At 48.5% G+C, this 24,521-nt stretch overlaps 1 protein-coding gene across 2 annotated transcripts in view; it reads right to left on the reverse strand.

The window, feature by feature from the left end:
• Positions 1–24,521, reverse strand: part of LOC142295873 (prostaglandin reductase 1-like) — a 76,917-nt gene that overhangs the window by 14,715 nt on the left and 37,681 nt on the right. For both annotated transcript variants that reach the window (XM_075338983.1, XM_075338974.1), the window contains 2 exons: positions 19,133–19,288; positions 18,711–18,816 (listed from right to left, as the gene is read on the reverse strand). In XM_075338983.1, the coding sequence (XP_075195098.1) occupies positions 18,711–18,816; positions 19,133–19,288 (262 nt within the window). The remainder of the gene's footprint in view (positions 1–18,710; positions 18,817–19,132; positions 19,289–24,521) is intronic.

Consider the following 24,521-nt stretch of genomic DNA (forward strand, 5'->3'; position numbering starts at 1 on the left):
AAGCTCTCATTCATGGAATTTCTTCCACGAATGTGCAAATTACAAAAGAGTGGTGGTTTGCAAGATGTGCTGTCAGAGTCTGAAGCAAGGGAAAAATCTTATAAAACTGAGCACCAAAAGCGTGATGTGTCCTCCGAATTCCAACCAACAGCTGCAGTGGAGTAGTTTCTGAGAAATCATAAAAGACCTCTGTCTCCTCCTGGTCCCATGCTGTTCTCTTCAGTTGCAGTTTCGGCATCTTGCATCCACTTATAATCACCAGGGCTACTTTCCTCCCCTCAAGTGCATGATGTGGTAGCAACAGCACCACCACCATCAGCATCACCTACTATAGCCATACTGTTCCATGGAAGTCTGCAGCTCTCCATTGTCAAACCCTCGATAGAATGAGATAATACCCCCCTAGCCACCCACAAGCCCTGGCCCTGAATGACTGCATTTCCAAAATGCTTACCTTTGAAATGCTGCCATTCAGGCTGGTAGAGACAGCATTTCCAAGTAAACACATCTGTGGCTGTACCGCGGTATGTTGTTCCCAGCCTCCACTTTTTCCAGGTGTGCCATCCCTGCTCTACTCACACATGTGGTGGAACAAATCCATTGTTCATTTTGCAACGTCCTAAGTGGTAAGGGCCACACAACTACAGATACTTGGAACAGTAAGCATGGACAGTTAGGGTATATCTCTCTATCTGCACACTGGGTAAAAGGATTGATGGCTGGGCATGAGGCTCCAGGAGTTCAAGAGCATGTCCTAACACCACCTCAGATCACTGGACATTTGTTAGTCAGTTTTGTGCCCTCCTCCTTCTCATCCTGTCTGGTCACGACCTGCATCACCAACTTCAGCACAGCCAGGAGTTAACCACAATAGGCCATTCTTAAACTCATCTACCTGGGGTACAAACCTCACAGGCATAAAAACAAAACAGATGAGTTGCTGGTGACAGTGAACCTATAGCTCGGCCTGGTGGTGTGCGATAACGGCCAAAATCTTGTCGCAGCTCTGGGCCTAGGTGGCTTGACACACATTCCATGCCTGGCGCATGTGCTGAATTTGGTGGTGCACAGCTTCCTCAAAAATTACCCACATATGTCAAAGCTTCTGCTGAAAGGGCAGGCAGTATGTACACATGTAGCGCCCCTGAACCACTCAGGGCAGTACAAGGAACTGCATCCTGTTGGGGATGCTGGACCTACCCCCTGGGACCTGGAGTACCAGTGCCGATACCACCAAAGCACAACTAAAATCCCAGTTCTCCACTCAACACCGGGAATAGAGGGTTAATCAAGTAAGGGGATGGTCGCCTAGAGGTAGGAACGAGTACAGGGACTAGCGAGCCTGGTGGGAGGGGACAGGGAGAACAGTGGCACACAAAGAGGTGTGCGGACGTGCCTGAGCTGGGTCCGTGCGACGGTGACCCGGGGGCACAGGATAGAGGTCGTCAGGACGGGTGCGGACAAGTACCGCTGGGACGGGAGCACACACGGGGCACAGGGCCCTAGATCAGTCGCCAGTTTTACATGGCTTGGTAATCACCTGCACGGTGAGGACACCCTCATGGACTTCACCAAAGCAAATAATCCGAGGGCATCAGCAGTAATCTAGGATCGGGGTTCGGACACTTACCTCCCCACAGGGTCCTCACTGCCCGCCGTACGGAGGAGACTGGTACCCCAAAAGGGACAGTCGGACCCCAAACGCTCCATGCTACGGGGACTCAACCAGCAGAGAGTGCCGGGGACAGAGTAACCTGGGTCACTACATTGGCACTGATACTCCATGGGACCTGAACCAGTCATCCACGGGTCGGAGTAAGTAGAGACTGTTCATTACAACCTTGTGTGGTCTCCATTATTGCCCTTTACATCTCCCAGGCACGGCTCTACCTGCGGAGGGCCCAACATCATTGCTGCAACCACCACCAGCCCAGGGAGTAACCACATTCAGCAGCAGCGGTTCTACACCCTTAAACGCAACCTGCAGGTGGCGTCACGTACACTAACTTTCACCCCTACTTTAAATAATTCCCCTTTTTCAAGAGAAGCCCCCAAGGCATGGGACCGGGTAATGGCCACCAGAGTGACATTTACATTTTCAACCGCCTGGGACAGAGTACCCCCTTCCCTGAGCGACACACACACTCAGCGTTTTCACCATGATGCTGCGCGCCTGTCTGTGCTGCAAAGTCATTTCGGCCTTCCTGCTCACCGACTCATATGCAAAGTAAAAAAGGTGAAACTCCACTTTTCATAAGGTGCAGAGACTGTGCGAGCAGCAACAAGCAATAGTGGAGTTGTAGGTATAGCCCGCATGGCAGAATCGCTTTGTGGACAACCACTTTACTACCAACGAGTGGGTCTCCACGCAGAACATGTGTGCCATGTTGCGTTGATTTGAATACTTTACCAACATGGTTAGTCTTGACTTCATAATCAGCGTCACTATACAGATCTGAAATCCATCTTTAGAGGGGGTGGGGAACACTTAATTTTTATATTCTGCATTTACTTGCCATCTTGCCATGATTGTAACCATAATTGCTATGGTGACAGACCCCTTGAAGTCATTTCCCTATCCACATTTGTTTGCAGGGCAATTAGCATGCCGTTACCCATATTTAGGTTCCTTTAGCGGCCCCCTAGCTCTTACTAAGAGCATTTTACAACCAGATTTTCTTTTTCTAATATCCACGGGTTCGCTCATTATTACCAACCACTGCACTCACCATGCTTCTGTGAAGGGCATTTTATAAGCAAGAGGAATGAGACGCCGATCTGAATGGAGGATGCAACAGAAGTCAAATAAAGGCCAACTGTAGATTAAAAATGTATTATGAATTCAGGATAGAAAAGCAATCCACTGTATAACGTTTCAATATGACAACAGACCTTCATCAGATACCAGAAAGTACAAAAGAATGAATAATCAGAGGGGCTTTTTTTTTTTTTTAACACCAAATTATTCCAAAAGTATGTGTGACGCCCCTGGACTATTCAGGTTGTCACAGGCTGCCAGGAAAAGCTGACTAGGTTGCAGACGGTGGTCTGAACCTAGAGGAGTCGGACCCCCGGTCGCAGGGGATTGAGGCTAGGTGCCTTGTCCTGTCAAAGCAGTTGGTCAGCAGCCTGGTCCTATCACCGATCCAGGGCCGAAAGCACAGCGGGGTACACAGACCCTAGGTTGGGGAGAAGCTTCAGGCAACCCGGCAATTAACCTACGGAGAGCGGAGCCTTTATGGACTGTTCCAACTAGCTCCAGAATCGGGGCACTAGCGCAACGAGGGGGATAGGGCCTTCCATACAAGTAGCCCACTGAAATCCCAAGCGTGAGCCCTGAGAGCAGGCCCCTACACTTCGCCACAGTGGGGAGCGGCACCCAGGAAGTTCCAAACTACTGGGCCACTACGGTGAATTTAAACTTTATGCCAAGAGGCAGGTCATGGATCACCAGGCAGCACTGCAGGGGACAGGACCCGGACGAGCTCCCCTTTGAGAGGCAGCAGCACCCAGAGACTTGGTTTACCCAGTTGTCAGAGTCTGCTTATTGGCTGAGTGAGTACCTGAGTGATCTCCCCATCACGGCACCCAGTAGCACCATCCAGAGTCCTGGGGCCTACCCCTACCCGTGGAGGGCAACGACACCTTGCTGCGCCACTCCATCACCCTGGGTACTCCCAATGGCTGCGGCGGTACTCCGAGTTACCGCACACCACAGTAACCATGTCCAATATAGAATTAGATGCGGTAGAATAATGGAAAAAGGTACAATGCTATTAATGTTACAAGTAGGAACATACAGTGAACGTCAGCATATAAATTTTCACAGAGTACAATATCATGGTAAGATACCAGATGCCAAAAAAATCAAAAAACTAAAAACACAAAAATAGTGTAATCACAGCTTGTGGTCAGCTTAAATTACAACATCATCCAAAAAGGGGTATACAAAGTAGAACAAGATTTATCTAAAACAAAATTAAAGATTGCACGGAATGTCTTAGGCGGGCTTTGCACACTACGACATCGCAGGTGCGATGTCGGCGGGGTCAAATTGAAAATGACGTACTTCCGGCATCGCATGCGACATAGTAGTGTGTAAAGGTTCGATGATATGATTAACGAGCGCAAAAGCGTCGTAATCGTATCATCGGTGCAGCGTCGGCGTAATCCATGATTACGCTGACGCGACGGTCCGATGTTGTTCCTCGTTCCTGCGGCAGCACACATCGCGTGAAGCCGCAGGAGCGAGGAACATCTCCTACCGGCGTCACTGCGGCTTCCGTAGGATATGCGGAAGGAAGGAGTGGGCGGGATGTTTACATCCCGCTCATCTCCGCCCCTCCGCTCCTATTGGCCGCCTGCCGTGTGACGTCGCAGTGACGCCATTCGACTCGCCCCCTTAATAAGGAGGCGGGTCGCCGGCCAGAGCGACGGTCGCAGGAGAGGTGAGTCCATGTGAAGCTGCCGTAGCGATAATGTTCGCTACGGCAGCTATCACAAGGATATCGCAGTTGCGACGGGGGCGGGGACTATCGCGCTCGGCATCGCAGCATCGGCTTGCGATGTCGTAGTGTGCAAAGTGCCCATTAGGGTGTTGCAGAGTAAAGATAATGTTCATGGACTTAACATGATCAGGTACTTCCTTTTCTTGCTCCAGCGAGGTAACACAGAAACACAAACCATTTAAAAAGTTCAACCGATATATTAAAAAAGGGACACAAACCGCTTCCTCAGGAACACAAAACAACACGCATTTACAGTGTTACATTACATTTGCCCCGATCAATGCTTGCATCAAGATTTAAAATCTGTACAATTCAGGACATTTGGCAGACACACACACACCCCTCGGTCAGTATTCACACATGGCTTTTATGACCGCAAACTTATCCAAAAGTTATCTTTCCAGGGGATCAAAGCTCTCCATACACTGACCAGGGACAGACTAAGGGTACCTTCACACTTAGCGATGCAGCAGCGATCCGACCAGCGATCTGACCTGGTCAGGATCGCTGCTGCATCGCTACATGGTCGCTGGTGAGCTGTCAAACAGGCAGATCTCACCAGCGACCAGTGAACAGCCTCCAGCCAGCAGCGACGTGCAAGCGACGCTGCGCTTGCACGGAGCCGCCGTCTGGAAGCTGCGGAGACTGGTAACTAAGGTAAACATCGGGTATGGTTACCCGATGTTTACATTAGTTACCAGAGCACACCGCTTAGCTGTGTGTGCAGGGAGCAGGAGCCGCGCACACTGAGCGCTGGCTCCTTGCTCTCCTAGCTGCTGTACACATCGGGTTAATTAACCCGATGTGTAATGCAGCTACATGTGCAGAGAGCCGGAGCCGGCAGCACAGGCAGCGTGAGAGCTGCAGAGGCTGGTAACTAAGGTAAATATCGGGTAACCACCTTGGTTACCCGATGTTTATCTTGGTTACAAGCTTACCTCAGCTGTCAGACGCCGGCTCCTGCTCCCTGCTCGCTTCATTTGTCGCTCTCTCGCTGTCACACACAGCGATCTGTGTGTCACAGCGGGAGAGCGCCTTTGAAGAAAACGAACCAGGGCTGTGTGTAACGAGCAGCGATCTCGCAGCAGGGGCCAGATCGCTGCTCATTGTCACACACAGCGAGATCGCTAATGAGGTCACTGCTGCGTCACAAAAAGCGTGACTCAGCAGCGATCTCGGCAGCGAGCTCGCTGTGTGTGAAGCACCCCTAAGCAAACGCTCTTCTCCCAGGGGGAAGTCCCTTCACACAGGCTTCAATACCTCTTTCCACAGTAGAACAGCTTGCACACACCAACTCCTGTCAGCGCACAGCACCTCTCTCAGAGGCTCCTTTTCACCGACTGACCATGTGCCAAACCAACTGTTTCAAAATAACATGAGACACACCCTTTGTGGAGGTATGTGGATAGCCAGACCCATCCATCTCTCCACCGTAAACCTGACCCTTGTGAATGCCTTAACAAAACTCATGGCACTATAGGTACCAACATGAACATTCCAGAGGACTACCACCTTTGGGATACATACTGGCCATTTACAATGTAGCCAGTCGGCATCTCACAATATTGGGTATCTAATGAAGGTCTGTTGTCAGACCGAAACATATAGTGGATAGCTTTTCTAAATAAAATATTACATTATTTGCATGTATCCTGCAGTTCCAAGTTCTTCATTATTACTAGATGTGGAGTGGTATACGACTGAGCACTAGAGATGAGCGAACCGGTCCCGGTTCGGCTCGAGGCGGTTCGCCGAACGGGGGGTCTGGCTCGAGTTCGGCTCGTCGAACGTTCGACGAACCGAACTCGAGCCCATAGGAAACAATGGCAGGCAATCACAAACACAGTAAAACACCTAGAAAACACCCTCAAAGGTGTCCAAAAGGTGACAAACAACTCACAACACAACACAAACACATGGGAAAGTGACAAGGACATGTACTCATGCGAAAACAAAACAGCTGGACAAGGAAAAAGAGGAGGACACACAGATATAGGCATGGCACGCCCTTCTAAAGTCATGTAAAACACCGCAAAAATTGGGCCCCACACACCCACCCCTTCAGTGGCAGCAGTTGTGCCCCAGTTGTACACTTCACAGCTAGATTTGCATCAAGCACATTCAAAAATACGCCATTCTTATCCGTCCCCAGGATGACACCGGGGTAGGTAGCAAAGTCTTTCCTGATCCCAGCTCTGTTCATCTTGGCTTCTTTTAAAAACACAGCAAGCAAGGGTTACTCCAAGCGGAGTCTCCCTTTTTTCCAAAAATTGGGCCCCACACACACCCACCCCTTCAGTGGCAGCACTTGGGCCCCAGTTGTACACTTCACAGCTAGATTTGCATCAAGCACATTCAAAAATACGCTATTCTTAACCGTCCCCAGGATGACACCGGGGTAGGTAGCAAAGTCTTTCCTGATCCCAGCTCTGTTCATCTTGGCTTCTTTTAAAAACACAGCAAGCAAGGGTTACTCCAAGCGGAGTCTCCCTTTTTTCCAAAAATTGGGCCACACAGACACCCACCCCATCAGTGGCAGCACTTGGGCCCTAGTTGCAAACAGGATGTTTTGATTTGCATCAAGCACATTCAAAAATACGCTATTCTTAGCCGTCCCCAGGATGACACCGGGGTAGGTAGCAAAGTCTTTGCTGACCCATGACTTGTTCATCTTGGCTTCTTTTAAAAACAATGTAAGCAAGGGTTACTCCAAGCGGAGTCTCCCTTTTTTCCAAAAATTGGGCCACACAGACACCCACCCCATCAGTGGCAGCACTTGGGCCCTAGTTGCAAACAGGATGTTTTGATTTGCATCAAGCACATTCAAAAATACGCTATTCTTAGCCGTCCCCAGGATGACACTGGGGTAGGTAGCAAAGTCTTTGCTGACCCATGACTTGTTCATCTTGGCTTCTTTTAAAAACAATGTAAGCAAGGGTTACTCCAAGCGGAGTCTCCCCTTTTTTCCAAAAATTGGGCCCCACACACACCCACCCATTCAGTGGCAGCAGTTGTGCCCCAGTTGTACACTTCACAGCTAGATTTGCATCAAGCACATTCAAAAATACGCCATTCTTATCCGTCCCCAGGATGACACCGGGGTAGGTAGCAAAGTCTTTCCTGATCCCAGCTCTGTTCATCTTGGCTTCTTTTAAAAACACAGCAAGCAAGGGTTACTCCAAGCGGAGTCTCCCTTTTTTCCAAAAATTGGGCCACACAGACACCCACCCCATCAGTGGCAGCACTTGGGCCCTAGTTGCAAACAGGATGTTTTGATTTGCATCAAGCACATTCAAAAATACGCTATTCTTAGCCGTCCCCAGGATGACACTGGGGTAGGTAGCAAAGTCTTTGCTGACCCATGACTTGTTCATCTTGGCTTCTTTTAAAAACAATGTAAGCAAGGGTTACTCCAAGCGGAGTCTCCCCTTTTTTCCAAAAATTGGGCCCCACACACACCCACCCATTCAGTGGCAGCAGTTGTGCCCCAGTTGTACACTTCACAGCTAGATTTGCATCAAGCACATTCAAAAATACGCCATTCTTATCCGTCCCCAGGATGACACCGGGGTAGGTAGCAAAGTCTTTCCTGATCCCAGCTCTGTTCATCTTGGCTTCTTTTAAAAACACAGCAAGCAAGGGTTACTCCAAGCGGAGTCTCCCTTTTTTCCAAAAATTGGGCCACACAGACACCCACCCCATCAGTGGCAGCACTTGGGCCCTAGTTGCAAACAGGATGTTTTGATTTGCATCAAGCACATTCAAAAATACGCTATTCTTAGCCGTCCCCAGGATGACACTGGGGTAGGTAGCAAAGTCTTTGCTGACCCATGACTTGTTCATCTTGGCTTCTTTTAAAAACAATGTAAGCAAGGGTTACTCCAAGCGGAGTCTCCCCTTTTTTCCAAAAATTGGGCCCCACACACACCCACCCATTCAGTGGCAGCAGTTGTGCCCCAGTTGTACACTTCACAGCTAGATTTGCATCAAGCACATTCAAAAATACGCCATTCTTATCCGTCCCCAGGATGACACCGGGGTAGGTAGCAAAGTCTTTCCTGATCCCAGCTCTGTTCATCTTGGCTTCTTTTAAAAACACAGCAAGCAAGGGTTACTCCAAGCGGAGTCTCCCTTTTTTCCAAAAATTGGGCCACACAGACACCCACCCCATCAGTGGCAGCACTTGGGCCCTAGTTGCAAACAGGATGTTTTGATTTGCATCAAGCACATTCAAAAATACGCTATTCTTAGCCGTCACCAGGATGACACCGGGGTAGGTAGCAAAGTCTTTGCTGACCCATGACTTGTTCATCTTGGCTTCTTTTAAAAACAATGTAAGCAAGGGTTACTCCAAGCGGAGTCTCCCTTTTGTCCAAAAATTGGGCCACACAGACACCCACCCCATCAGTGGCAGCACTTGGGCCCTAGTTGCAAACAGGATGTTTTGATTTGCATCAAGCACATTCAAAAATACGCTATTCTTAGCCGTCCACAGGATGACACCGGGGTAGGTAGCAAAGTCTTTCCTGATCCCAGCTCTGTTCATCTTGGCTTCTTTTAAAAACACAGCAAGCAAGGGTTACTCCAAGCGGAGTCTCCCTTTTTTCCAAAAATTGGGCCACACAGACACCCACCACATCAGTGGCAGCACTTGGGCCCTAGTTGCAAACAGGATGTTTTGATTTGCATCAAGCACATTCAAAAATACGCTATTCTTAGCCGTCCCCAGGATGACACCGGGGTAGGTAGCAAAGTCTTTGCTGACCCATGACTTGTTCATCTTGGCTTCTTTTAAAAACAATGTAAGCAAGGGTTACTCCAAGCGGAGTCTCCCTTTTTTCCAAAAATTGGGCCACACAGACACCCACCCCATCAGTGGCAGCACTTGGGCCCTAGTTGCAAACAGGATGTTTTGATTTGCATCAAGCACATTCAAAAATACGCTATTCTTAGCCGTCCCCAGGATGACACTGGGGTAGGTAGCAAAGTCTTTGCTGACCCATGACTTGTTCATCTTGGCTTCTTTTAAAAACAATGTAAGCAAGGGTTACTCCAAGCGGAGTCTCCCCTTTTTTCCAAAAATTGGGCCACACAGACACCCACCACATCAGTGGCAGCACTTGGGCCCTAGTTGCAAACAGGATGTTTTGATTTGCATCAAGCACATTCAAAACTACGCTATTCTTAGCCGTCCACAGGATGACACCGGGGTAGGTAGCAAAGTCTTTCCTGATCCCAGCTCTGTTCATCTTGGCTTCTTTTAAAAACACAGCAAGCAAGGGTTACTCCAAGCGGAGTCTCCCTTTTTTCCAAAAATTGGGCCACACAGACACCCACCCCATCAGTGGCAGCACTTGGGCCCTAGTTGCAAACAGGATGTTTTGATTTGCATCAAGCACATTCCAAATCCACAAGCATTTACTCTCCCCAGGATGACACAGGGGTAGTAAATTCCTTCTGGATCCATGACTTGTTCATTTTGATGAACGTCAGTCTGTCCACATTGTCACTGGACAGACGCGTGCGCTTATCTGTCAGCACACACCCAGCAGCACTGAATACACGTTCAGAGACAACACTGGCAGCTGGACACGACAAAATCTCCAAGGCGTAAGTTGCGAGCTCTGGCCATTTTTGTAGGTTTGAAGCCCAAAAGGAGCAAGGCTCCAGTTGCACAGTCATGGCATCGATGTTCATTTGGAGATACTCCTGTATCATCCTCTCCAGCCGTTGACTATGTGTCAGACTTGTTGTCTCTGGTGGCCTTGCAAAAGAGGGTCTAAAAAAATTATGAAAAGATTCCATAAAATTGCTGTTACCGGCACCAGAAAAGGTCCTACTGGTACGGGTAGACTGTTGAAGATGACGAGACCGTCCCATGTTTGTCAAGTTACAACTGGGAGATTCACTCCCTGCACCTGCACGGTTGTTTGGTGGAAAAGCCGAGCTAAGATCTAGTAACAGCTTCTGCTGATACTCCTGCATACGTGCGTCCCTTTCTATGGCTGGAATTATGTCACAAAATTTGGACTTGTACCGGGGATCTAATAGTGTGGCAATCCAGTAGTCATCATCACTTCTAATTTTGACAATACGACTGTCATGTTGGAGGTAGTGCAACAAAAAGGCACTCATGTGTCTTGCGCAGCCATGCGGACCAAGTCCATGCTGTGTTTGTGGCATAGAGGTGCTACCCGTTCTTTCTTCCTCTGACATCTGACCCCAACCTCTTTCAACTGAAATTTGACCAAGGTCTCCCTCATCCGCTGAGTCTTCCATGTCCATGGACAGTTCGTCCTCCATTTCTTCATGTTCTCCTGCACCTTGCTCAACATTTCGCCTGCTACTATGCGCCCTTGTCGATCCCTGTCCCCCATGGTCCCATGCCTGCTGCGTTGGTGATGATGAACGTCTGGACCTTCGTGATGTTGTTGTCCCTTGCGCATATGAATCCTCCTGTAGTTCCTCCCCTTCATGTTGTCCCACCCCCTGACTCCGAATAGTGTTTAGCGTGTGCTCCAGCATGTAAATGACTGGAATCGTCATGCTGATAATGGCATTGTCAGAGCTAAACATATTCGTCGCCATGTCGAAACTGTGCAGAAGGGTGCATAGGTCCTTGATCTGAGACCACTCCATCAGGGTGATCTGCCCCACCTCTGCATCTCGTTGGCCCAGGCTATACGTCATGACGTATTGCACCAGGGCTCTGCGGTGCTGCCACAGTCGCTGTAACATGTGGAGAGTTGAATTCCAGCGTGTCGCCACATCGCATTTCAGGCGATGAACCGGCAGGCCGAAAGACTTCTGGAGCGATGCAAGTCGCTCTGCTGCGGCGCTTGAACGGCGGAAGTGAGCTGACAGTTTTCGTGCCCTGTTCAGAAGGCCATCTAGGCCGGGATAGTGTGTTAAAAATTGCTGCACGACAAGGTTCAACACGTGAGCCATACAAGGTACGTGTGTCACCTTGCCCAGGCGAAGTGCCGCACCCAGGTTTGCAGCATTGTCGCACACGGCCTTACCAGGCTGCAGTTTGAGTGGAGACAACCATTTATTAAACTCGGACCGCAAAGCTGACCACAACTCCTCAGCTGTGTGACTCTTATTACCAAGACATGTCAAGCTAAAGACCGCCTGATGCCGTTGCGCTCTGCTGCCAGCATAGTAATGAGGGGTGCGTGATTCCTTCTGCGCAGTGAGAACGCTGGTGGCCTGACCAGGCAGGCTTGGGGCGGAGGTGGAGGACCCAGATGAGGTGGAGGATGCAGAAGCAGTGGCGGAACTTGGACAGACAGAGGATTGACACACAAGTCGTGGGGACGGCAAGACTTGTGCAGCAGACCCTTCACCATCTATCACCATAGTTACCCAGTGCCCAGTCAGCGACATGTAACGTCCCTGTCCATGCTTACTGGTCCAAGTATCGGTGGTGAAATGCACCCGTTCACACACAGAGTTTCTCAAGGAAGCGGTGATGTTGTGTGCGACATGCTGGTGTAGCGCGGGCACACCTTTCTTAGAGAAGTAGTGGCGACTAGGCATCTGGTACTGGGGCACAGCGACAGACATAAGGTCTCTAAAATCCTGTGTGTCCACTAGGCGGAAAGGCAGCATTTCGGTAGCCAACAGCTTACAGAGGGATAGAGTCAACCTCTTAGCTTTGTCATGGGTCGGAGGAAGTGGCCTTTTATTTGACCACATCTGAGGGACAGAGATCTGGCTGCTGTGTGTAGACGGTGTTGAGTAGGGTGTCCCTTGAAAAATGCAGGTTTGTGAGGAAAGTGCAGGCGGAGACATGATGTTGCCTTCATCCAACGTTGGTGCTATCGATGTCTGAGAGAGCTGTACACACTCACTTGTTTCCCCTTCCAAACCAACTGACGACCTTACAAGCAAACTGCCTGTTGCGGTTACAGTGGTGGAAGTTTTGCGTGGAAAAACAGGTGTGGCAGCTGTCCCCACAGTCCTAGAAGATGAAGAGCGCGCGGATGCAGTGGAAGGGGCGGGCGGTGGATGGTTCGCTCCACTAGGCCGCATTGCAGCACGGTGAGCTTCCCACCGGGACTTATGATATTTAGTCATGTGACGATTCATGGAAGAAGTTGTCAAACTGCTGAGGTTTTGACCTCTACTAACAGAATCATGACAAATGTTACATATCACATGAGTTGGGCGATCTTTTTCGATGTGAAAAAAGGACCAGGCTAGGCAAGGCTTAGAGGCCATGCGACCTGTTGATCCACCCCGAATAATGCTCATAGGCAGAGTGGTGGCTGAGGATGCAGTTGTAGACGTGCTACCAGTGCTCCGACTCTGTCCAGGAAGGCGCAAGGTAACTTCGTCGTCGGTTGCATCCTCCTCCACCGCCTCTGTTGACCTCCTCGAGTGCCTGACTGGGGGTTGACAGTAGGTGGGATCTAGAACGTCATCATCAATTGTTGTGTTTGCACTCCCCTCCCCCTCAGACCGAGCCTCTTCTTGCCCTGACGGAATATTTAAGTTGTCATCCCAATCGGGTATCTGCGTCTCATCTTCATCAGTATGTTCCTCATTGTCTATAACCACAGGTGTTACAGTTTGTGACAAAGGGTCAACATTATGCTCAGAAACTTGGTCCTCACGGCCTGAATCTGAGTCACAAAGGTTCTGGGCATCACTGCAGACCATTTCCTGTTCTGTACTCACTGTAGCTTGGGAGCAGACCTCTGATTCCCAGGCTATAGTGTGACTGAACAGCTCTGCAGACTCAGCCATCTCAGTTCCACCATACTGTGCAGGGCTGATGGAGACTTCAGAGCTGGGAGAAAGCAAGTTTGATTGGGATGACAACTCAGAGGACTGGTGTTTTTTGGATGCGGTACTTGAAGTGGCAGAGAGGGCACTTGTTGGACCACTTGAGATCCATTCAAGCATTTTCCTTTTTTGCCCATCATAATCCTTTGTTCCTGTTGTTCGTGTCCGTAACAAAGGGAGCACATCGGATTGTCCACGGTAAGTAGTAGACATCTTACTTTTGCTGGTAGATGGTCTATCTTCAGCAGATGATAATGGAGCTTTGCCACCTTCCCCACGGACAAAACCTTTTTTGCCTTTTCCACCACGCCTCTTCCCCTTTCCACCAGCATCTGTCATTTTGCCACTCATGTTGATTGCGACAAGATTGTGGACTGAAAATGTGGTAGTAAAAATTGAGAGGTGGTGAAGATTGCAGTGGTGGTCTAGCTTTATTAACAGCAGAATAATAAAGAATAAATATCCCTGACAATGCAACTTAGTTATAATTAGTTGGAGTGTGCAACGCAGGCAGACGTGCTGCAAATGTCTTTGCACTAGTGGGACTATAGCAAAGTCCAATAGCCACGTATAGGATGCCACTAGGTACACTGAGTGTTTGCTAGTATAATGGCTTGGTTAGAATGAGTTGTAGTGTGCAACGCAGGCAGACGCGCTCTGCAAATGTCTTTGCACTAGTGGGACTATAGCAAAGTCCAATAGCCACGTATAGGATGCCACTAGGTACACTGAGTGTTTGCTAGTATAATGGCTTGGTTAGAATGAGTTGTAGTGTGCAACGCAGGCAGACGCGCTCTGCAAATGTCTTTGCACTAGTGGGACTATAGCAAAGTCCAATAGCCACGTATAGGATGCCACTAGGTACACTGAGTGTTTGCTAGTATAATGGCTTGGTTAGAATGAGTTGTAGTGTGCAACGCAGGCAGACGCGCTCTGCAAATGTCTTTGCACTAGTGGGACTATAGCAAAGTCCAATAGCCACGTATAGGATGCCACTAGGTACACTGAGTGTTTGCTAGTATAATGGCTTGGTTAGAATGAGTTGTACTGTGCAACGCAGGCAGACGCGCTCTGCAAATGTCTTTGCACTAGTGGGACTATAGCAAAGTCCAATAGCCACGTATAGGATGCCACTAGGTACACTGAGTGTTTGCTAGTATAATGGCTTGGTTAGAATGAGTTGTAGTGTGCAACGCAGGCAGACGCGCTCTGCAAATGTCTTTGCACTAGTGGGACTATAGCAAAGTCCAATAGCCACGTATAGGATGCCACTAGGTACACTGAGTGTTTGCTAGTATAATGGCTTGGTTAGAATGAGTTGTAGTGTGCAACGCAGGCAGACGCGCTCTGCAAATGTCTTTGCACTAGTGGGACTATAGCAAAGTCCAATAGCCACGTATAGGATGCCACTAGGTACACTGAGTGTTTGCTAGTATAATGGCTTGGTTAGAATGAGTTGTAGTGTGCAACGCAGGCAGACGCGCTCTGCAAATGTCTTGGCACTAGTGGGACTATAGCAAAGTCCAATAGCCACGTATAGGATGCCACTAGGTACACTGAGTGTTTGCTAGTATAATGGCTTGGTTAGAATGAGTTGTAGTGTGCAACGCAGGCAGACGCGCTCTGCAAATGTCTTTGCACTAGTGGGACTATAGCAAAGTCCAATAGCCACGTATAGGATGCCACTAGGTACACTGAGTGTTTGCTAGTATAATGGCTTGGTTAGAATGAGTTGTAGTGTGCAACGCAGGCAGACGCGCTCTGCAAATGTCTTTGCACTAGTGGGACTATAGCAAAGTCCAATAGCCACGTATAGGATGCCACTAGGTACACTGAGTGTTTGCTAGTATAATGGCTTAGTTATAATTAGTTGGAGTGTGCAACGCAGGCAGATGCGCTCTGCAAATGTCTTGGCACTAGTGGGACTATAGCAAAGTCCAATAGCCACGTATAGGATGCCACTAGGTACACTGAGTGTTTGCTAGTATAATGGCTTAGTTATAATTAGTTGGAGTGTGCAACGCAGGCAGATGCGCTCTGCAAATGTCTTGGCACTAGTGGGACTATAGCAAAGTCCAATAGCCACGTATAGGATGCCACTAGGTACACTGAGTGTTTGCTAGTATAATGGCTTGGTTAGAATGAGTTGTAGTGTGCAACGCAGGCAGACGCGCTCTGCAAATGTCTTTGCACTAGTGGGACTATAGCAAAGTCCAATAGCCACGTATAGGATGCCACTAGGTACACTGAGTGTTTGCTAGTATAATGGCTTGGTTAGAATGAGTTGTAGTGTGCAACGCAGGCAGACGCGCTCTGCAAATGTCTTTGCACTAGTGGGACTATAGCAAAGTCCAATAGCCACGTATAGGATGCCACTAGGTACACTGAGTGTTTGCTAGTATAATGGCTTGGTTAGAATGAGTTGTAGTGTGCAACGCAGGCAGACGCGCTCTGCAAATGTCTTTGCACTAGTGGGACTATAGCAAAGTCCAATAGCCACGTATAGGATGCCACTAGGTACACTGAGTGTTTGCTAGTATAATGGCTTGGTTAGAATGAGTTGTACTGTGCAACGCAGGCAGACGCGCTCTGCAAATGTCTTTGCACTAGTGGGACTATAGCAAAGTCCAATAGCCACGTATAGGATGCCACTAGGTACACTGAGTGTTTGCTAGTATAATGGCTTGGTTAGAATGAGTTGTAGTGTGCAACGCAGGCAGACGCGCTCTGCAAATGTCTTTGCACTAGTGGGACTATAGCAAAGTCCAATAGCCACGTATAGGATGCCACTAGGTACACTGAGTGTTTGCTAGTATAATGGCTTGGTTAGAATGAGTTGTAGTGTGCAACGCAGGCAGACGCGCTCTGCAAATGTCTTTGCACTAGTGGGACTATAGCAAAGTCCAATAGCCACGTATAGGATGCCACTAGGTACACTGAGTGTTTGCTAGTATAATGGCTTGGTTAGAATGAGTTGTAGTGTGCAACGCAGGCAGACGCGCTCTGCAAATGTCTTGGCACTAGTGGGACTATAGCAAAGTCCAATAGCCACGTATAGGATGCCACTAGGTACACTGAGTGTTTGCTAGTATAATGGCTTGGTTAGAATGAGTTGTAGTGTGCAACGCAGGCAGACGCGCTCTGCAAATGTCTTTGCACTAGTGGGACTATAGCAAAGTCCAATAGCCACGTATAGGATGCCACTAGGTACACTGAGTGTTTGCTAGTATAATGGCTTGGTTAGAATGAGTTGTAGTGTGCAACGCAGGCAGACGCGCTCTGCAAATGTCTTTGCACTAGTGGGACTATAGCAAAGTCCAATAGCCACGTATAGGATGCCACTAGGTACACTGAGTGTTTGCTAGTATAATGGCTTGGTTAGAATGAGTTGTAGTGTGCAACGCAGGCAGACGCGCTCTGCAAATGTCTTTGCACTAGTGGGACTATAGCAAAGTCCAATAGCCACGTATAGGATGCCACTAGGTACACTGAGTGTTTGCTAGTATAATGGCTTAGTTATAATTAGTTGGAGTGTGCAACGCAGGCAGATGCGCTCTGCAAATGTCTTGGCACTAGTGGGACTATAGCAAAGTCCAATAGCCACGTATAGGATGCCACTAGGTACACTGAGTGTTTGCTAGTATAATGGCTTAGTTATAATTAGTTGGAGTGTGCAACGCAGGCAGATGCGCTCTGCAAATGTCTTGGCACTAGTGGGACTATAGCAAAGTCCAATAGCCACGTATAGGATGCCACTAGGTACACTGAGTGTTTGCTAGTATAATGGCTTGGTTAGAATGAGTTGTAGTGTGCAACGCAGGCAGACGCGCTCTGCAAATGTCTTTGCACTAGTGGGACTATAGCAAAGTCCAATAGCCACGTATAGGATGCCACTAGGTACACTGAGTGTTTGCTAGTATAATGGCTTGGTTAGAATGAGTTGTAGTGTGCAACGCAGGCAGACGCGCTCTGCAAATGTCTTTGCACTAGTGGGACTATAGCAAAGTCCAATAGCCACGTATAGGATGCCACTAGGTACACTGAGTGTTTGCTAGTATAATGGCTTGGTTAGAATGAGTTGTAGTGTGCAACGCAGGCAGACGCGCTCTGCAAATGTCTTTGCACTAGTGGGACTATAGCAAAGTCCAATAGCCACGTATAGGATGCCACTAGGTACACTGAGTGTTTGCTAGTATAATGGCTTGGTTAGAATGAGTTGTAGTGTGCAACGCAGGCAGACGCGCTCTGCAAATGTCTTTGCACTAGTGGGACTATAGCAAAGTCCAATAGCCACGTATAGGATGCCACTAGGTACACTGAGTGTTTGCTAGTATAATGGCTTGGTTAGAATGAGTTGTAGTGTGCAATGCAGGCAGACGCGCTCTGCAAATGTCTTTGCACTAGTGGGACTATAGCAAAGTCCAATAGCCACGTATAGGATGCCACTAGGTACACTGAGTGTTTGCTAGTATAATGGCTTAGTTATCAGTTGGAGTGTGCAGAGGACAAGAGGGTACAGTGGCAGGATTGTGGTGCTCTGGGTAGAGGAATGGAAGACTGCCTTTCTATTCCCTCCTAATGGTGAAATGCAGGTAGGAAATCCCTGACCTGGGCTACACAGACGCTGTTGCTGTTTGCAGGACCTGTCACCTATGGCTCTCTGACCCTGCCGGTTGGAGCCCTTAAAAGGACTGCTATAAAGTGCTCTCCCTAAGCTGTCTAACGCTGTGTATGCAGCGCATACAGCTGTATCGGCTATAGGACTCAGGAAGACGGAGCTGCGACAGTGATGTCTGACACCAAAGACGCAGAAGGCAGATAATGGCGTCCGTGAAGAAAATGTCCGGTTTTATAATGCAGGGACATGTGACATGCAGATCCTATCACACATGCCGTTGCTTCTCTGGCTCAAAGTCCACTTAGCTGTGTGTGTGTCTGGGATTGGCTGACATGCTGGCCCGCCCCACAAGACGCGCGCACTTAGGGAAGGAAGACAAGAAAAAAAAAAAAAAAAAATGGCGATCGCCATTATAGAAACAGCAGTGATCTGAAGGCGCTGTTCACGCACACTATACACTGAAATGTGATAATAGTTTGATTCACAGAGTGACTTACACTATTACAGCAGAAACCAAGCTATGATTTAGCTGTTTTTTGGCTGCTAGAACCGTTCTCGAACGTTTCTAGAACTACCGAGCTTTTGCAAAAAGCTCGAGTTCTAGTTCGATCTAGAACATGCCCCAAAATCACTCGAGCCGCGAACTGGAGAACCACGAACCACGAACCGCGCTCAACTCTACTGAGCACCCACCCATTAGGAGTGCCATGGATCTTCATTGTTTGTATTGTGACTTCAGTGCCAGGGTGGAGAGTGACTTTAATAAGTAATTATTTTCTATAGCACAGTACCTGTTGGGGGTGTAGCATTATTATACATGGATATAGCACCACACACAGCAATTCTTCCAAACTCCTTCATTTGCAGTAGAGCAGCATCAGAAAACTTTCCTCCAACCTACAGAGAAGAAGAAAAATGAAAGTAGGAAGAAAAAAAAATGCAAAAATAAAAATGTTCAATTTATGCATTTTTATTCACATTTATGGATAATAATCTACCCTACCACTTCCCCAATTTAAACCACGTGCACACGTTGCGTATTAGGTGAGCTTTTTTACCTCAGTATTTGTGAGCTGTAGGATTTTCAGACCATAGAAGATGTACATTATGGTCCCAAAGACCATGGGTTACAGCTCAGAACGTCTATGAAGCTATAATATAAAATGTGAATAAAAATATAAAAATCACTAACATTTCCACAGTTTTTACTTACATTATCAAAAAAGCAGTCGTAGCCTTCCGGAGAGGCCTTCTTCAGAGCTTCATCCAAAGAGCTCACTGTCTTGTAGTTAAAAGCTTCATCAAAGCCAATTTCTTTTAAATATTGAATTTTATCATCTGAACCAGCAGATCCGACAACTTTACAGCCCTAATGAGAGATTAGACAATTAAAATGTTCCCGTCATAAGAGAGAATAGGTTATGCAGACATCATAATTTATTCTTTTTTAGTTATTTACTCGCATGATTACTAGTATTCGCTGCTGTTCACACCCACATCTTTGAATTCTGCTTCTCTGTTCTCTTCTAGGAATTCATGAAGATAACAGATCCATTGAGTAAACACATGGAAATGACACTAGAATTAGCTGAGTTTTTGTTCTGGTAAAATGCCAGACACAAACACAGAAACCAGACAGATGCCATAATAGTCGTCACGAAACGGCATCACCATCTAATGGAAATCTTGCCCATGCACGTGGAGTATTTTGGTCACGTCACTGCGCCTCACCACACATAACCTGAAGTTCAGAAGACAACAACTCACGTACACAACTTCTGAACCTCTGGTCATGCAAATTCATTAAGTGCCGTGAGCCTCTTAACCCCTTCCTGACATGGCCTGCTCCCCGCCAGCATTTGAACTCTGACAATGCTGTCCAGGTGAAGTGGTGATTATAGCCTGCCATATGCAGTGAGCATGGTGTGTTGTGACGCCCTTGGCTATCAGGTCATCACAGGGTATTGTGCAATCTGCCCTTCTGCACAGTATCCACACTCCTTCGTTACGGGTCCTGGTCCTTTGGTGTTGCTAACAGCTAAGCCAATCAAAATCCTTGGAAAACTTCCCACTTTAACCTACCAGACACACCATTGGGGGGGCCTGAAGGGAATAGGGCCAGCCACATGGGGGGGTTGGTGAGGGAAAAGTGAGGAAAGTGACAGTCGAGTTGAGCCGAGTAGAGTCGAGTTGAGAGAGTGAAAGCAGAGGAGGTGAAGTGACTCTCCAAGAGGGAGAGGTCACGGAGAGCTCCTGTGTACTAGGTGGCAGACGTTGGTCTGGGCCTGGTAGGAGCTGGAACCCCGGTCGCAGGGGACAGTGTCAAGGGGCACGGACTGCCGAGGAGGGCGGACGGCGGCCTTGAGCTATCACCGGGCAGGGGCCAGGGCTCGACGGGGTACGTGGACCCCAGGCCGGAAAGAAGCTTCATGGGTTCCAGTAATTTACCCGACGGGGGTGAAGACTTCAAGTGTCATCCCCAACCCGCTAAGAAAAACCAAAAAAAAAATCGGGGTTTGGGGTACTAGCGCACCGATGGGATAGGACTTTCCCAATACAGTCCAAATAAATCCTACACGTTAACCCTGAGAGCAAGCTCACTCCATTAGCCATACGGGTGAGCGGGACCCGAAGAGTTTATACCCACGGGTCCAACAGAGACAAAGGTGCCAAGGACAGGGCCACAGACTAACAGCAACACCAAGGGAACGGATTCAAGCGTGCACCCTATAAGCTACAGTGGTGCTCAGAATTCTGGTTTACAAGCTGTCAGTGTAGTTATTCTTGGAATGAGTGAGTACATTGAAAACCCCTGTTCCTATCCCCAACGGCACCCAACTACCATCTCACCATCAAGGGGCCCCGGGACACAAACCCTCTACCCACGGAGGGGGTTAAACATCAGGCTTTCACACCATCGTCACCGGGCTCCCCAGCGGCAGAGGTGGTCCCTCACATTACCACGCACCATGGGTGTCGGCACGAACTTTCCTAATCCCCTATACATAATCCCCCCCCCTTTCATTCGAGTGGCCGCGCGACCCCCGGGTCCGGAGACCCCTCGAGCCACCGCGGATCCGGATCCGAGCAGTGACCCGGCTGCTGGCACGGGGGCGGCACAGTGTGTCAGCAGCTCCTCCTGGCAGAGCACACAGCTCTGACAGGAGGAGCTGCAGAGGTCAGTACATGCTGCGGCGTGCTCCGACAGGAGGAGCTGCCGAGACATCGGCTCACAGCAGATGGTGGGCTGTGATCACCGCAGCATGTACTGACCTCGGCAGCTCCTCCTGGTAGAGCTGTGGGATATGCCAGGAGGCGTTGCCGACACACACCTGGCTCACAACAGATGGCAGGGTGTGATCACTGCTCACCGCAGCATGCACTGACCTCAGTCTTCTGCAGCTCTTTGTGTCAGAGCTGTGTGCACTGCCAGGAGGAGCTGCCGAGACACACCCGGCTCACAGCAGATGGCAGGCTATAATCACCACTCCCCTGGACGGCATGGTCAGTGTTGAAGTGCTGATGGAGAGCGGGACAGGCCCCGCACTTTAACACTGACAATGCTGTCCGGGGAGTGGAGGGCAGCCCGCACCTCCATGACGGCATTGTCACTGTTAAAGTACTGGCAGGGTGTGTGACACGATCACGCACTTTAGGCCAGAGTTCTTCAGGTCACTAAAGGTCATGCAGTGGGAACCCGGGTATGACCGCCGATGAATTGAGTGACGTCACTGCTGCCAGCTGGGTCCTTCTTGTCAGTGTTTCCCTGGAGCCTGGAGAGATTGGACATGTTTGCGGTCTCTCTAGGCTCGGATGTAGCAGAGCCAGGACCGTCGTGGGACCTCGTGTGGATTACCTCGGACTTGTGTGTTTTTGGGTTAATAAAGTGGTGAAAGAGGGTGCTTTTTTGTATTTTATTCCAAATAAAGGATTCTTTCAGTGTTTGTGCTTATTTTCTCTTTCACTTACAAATTAATGAAAAGAGGTGTCTCAGAGAAGCTTGAATTGATTTATCTAGGACTTAGTGTCTGCTATGGGCTATCATTAACTCCTTAATATCCCGATTGTAACTGCATAGGGTATTCAGGATGAGCGAGGTAAAACTCCAAGATGGTCGCATCTAATGGATACGTCAATTCTGGGCGGCTGCTGGCTGATATTTTTTAGACTGGAGGGGCTCCCGAAAATGTGGGTTTCCCCATCCGGAGAATACCAACCCTCAGCTGTGAAGCTTTATCTTGGCTGGGTATCAAAATTGGGGGGACCGCACGCTGTTTTTTTAAAAATTTATTTATTTTTTACTGTACGATATAGACCCGCCCACCGGCAGCTGTGATTGGTTGTAGTCAGACAGCGGTCACTCAGCTTGGGGGCAGGTCTGACTGCAACCAATCACAGGGAGAAGCAGTGAATATGTTATTAGGCTTAATGAGCGGGTGCAGTGAATATGTGATGTGGCTAATGAGCGGGTAGGGAAGAAGAATGAGAGGCAGCGGAGCAGTGTGACAGCCGCGCCAGTGAGTATGAAGCGGAGAGAAGGAGAGAGAATAAGTGGCGTAATACTGAGACATCCTCATTCCCAGAAACCAAATGGGAGTCAGAAAAGCATGCAGGCATATTTTTCAGGCTCTCCCCATTCGGTTTCATCACTTTCCCATCCATTTCAGCCTTTTCATCAGGCCCCCAGACCTCTCTGTTGAGTCCAGCAGAAAATTACTCGCATTTCCCAGTGACTTGCATTGTATTCACTATTTGTAGCGAATTCACGAGTATTACAAAGTACTCATTACGAGTATAGCGATCACGAATATTAGAGTACTCGCTCATCTCTACCTATGACATCTGCCTCACAGGCAGAGATGGGCCTCTCTGTCCAAAGTCAGCAGGGCTGATAGACTGTCATGTTCAGACAAACGACAACACCGTGATAAAGTATATAAGGTGATTAGAGTTCTAGAAGACATGCACGGTGATTAGACTGTGCACAGGGTACTTAGAATTCACCTACTCCATCGGGTTCAGAGAAAAGGGAGAAACAGGGAACAAAGATCTAGGCATCCCTTCAAGGGACATAATGCAGGGCTAGGTCCTTCTGTAGGGCTCCGAAGATGTCAGTTCTGATAAGCCCACACAGTGGGCCAAGTTAAATGGGTAGAGGATTAGTTGCCCAATGAACACAGGATCCCAACTGACCACAATGCCAGAAGTATACTTCAGTCATAACTTCCCAAATATTGCCCGATCAAGTGGAGGCCACCAACAATCATAGTAGCGGGGGTGGTATGGATGGAGATAAGTGTCTGCGGATGGAATCTGGGAAAGAAGGTGATTGTGCTGGTAAAAGGCCATATCGGGGTTTGACCCATTGTGACCCTGGGGATGAACGTCCTGAAGGAAGTAGGACAGTTCCTGGCAGGCAGCAGGTGAAGAAACGACTGGAAGCTTACGACTTGGCACTGCAGTAGCAGAAGGGTGCTTCAATAAGTAAACTGGGAAAGTCAAATTCAGAATCCATCAAATCGCTTCCCAGGCCTTGGGAAAAGTGGTGATGCCAGTTACTACTGCTCCGATTGCCACATGGCTAGACAGTACTTACTATTCCAGTTTGGGCTTGTGTGCCTTTGGAGGAAGTGGATGTACAAATTGAACCCCACGGGACCAGGGAAGTGGTGCCTAGACTACTGGTCACCTGCACTCCAGTGACAGTACACCATGGAAGAGTAATGGCGAGGAGTCATAAAATAGGGTGATGATAAGTTAACTCCTGTGGAGAGAGATCTGTGGATATTGTCAGTGTTTATCGAGCAGAAGAAGAAAAGGTGCAAGGCAAGAGACTGTTGTGACATCATGGAACAGATACCTAATTCTATGTATGAGTTCTCCTCTACACAACTGAGACAGGTGGAAGTTCTGTTGGGGAAATACGAGGAAGTGTTTGCCTGACATGACAACGACTTGGTGAACAGAAGCCATCCAGAATCAAATCCATATGAGAACTAGAGACCCAGTTAGCGAGATGCCATCAGATTTCACCCCAGATGTATGAAGTAGTGAAAGATTTGCTGGGCCATATGCTCCAAAATGGGTTGATACCAGTATGCCAGAGCCCATGGGCTGCGCCCATCGTGTTGATCTGGAGCAAGCACGGGATTCCGTAGACACCGTGTAGACCATTGGTGGTTGAACGCCTGCTTGTTTCGAGATTTGTATCCCTTGCTGAGGATAGAAGAATCCCTGTTGGCACTAGGGAAAGCTGGATACTTCTCCCTAGATTTGGCCAGTGGCTACTAGTAAGTCCCCATGGCTGAACCAGAATACGTAAGGGCACTATAAGATATATTAATGTGATATTTTAAAATCAGCTGGCACATCAGAGTTTGGGGACGAATGTAAAAGTCTGCATATCTCCATATTATTCTTTTAACTACTAAAGATTTACATGAACATACGCAGCATGATGCAATTTTTTCCGCTTGAGCCAAATACAGCTGAGGGAAAAAAAACAAACACAAAATCTGCTGAGCAGCACCAAATCATTGAACAACATTAATCAGAGTGTAATGCAACTTTTTTTTAGTAGATTGCACTCTTATTGATACGTA

The sequence above is a fragment of the Anomaloglossus baeobatrachus genome, chromosome 1 (assembly GCF_048569485.1).
Source record: "Anomaloglossus baeobatrachus isolate aAnoBae1 chromosome 1, aAnoBae1.hap1, whole genome shotgun sequence".
NCBI lineage: Eukaryota > Metazoa > Chordata > Amphibia > Anura > Aromobatidae > Anomaloglossus > Anomaloglossus baeobatrachus.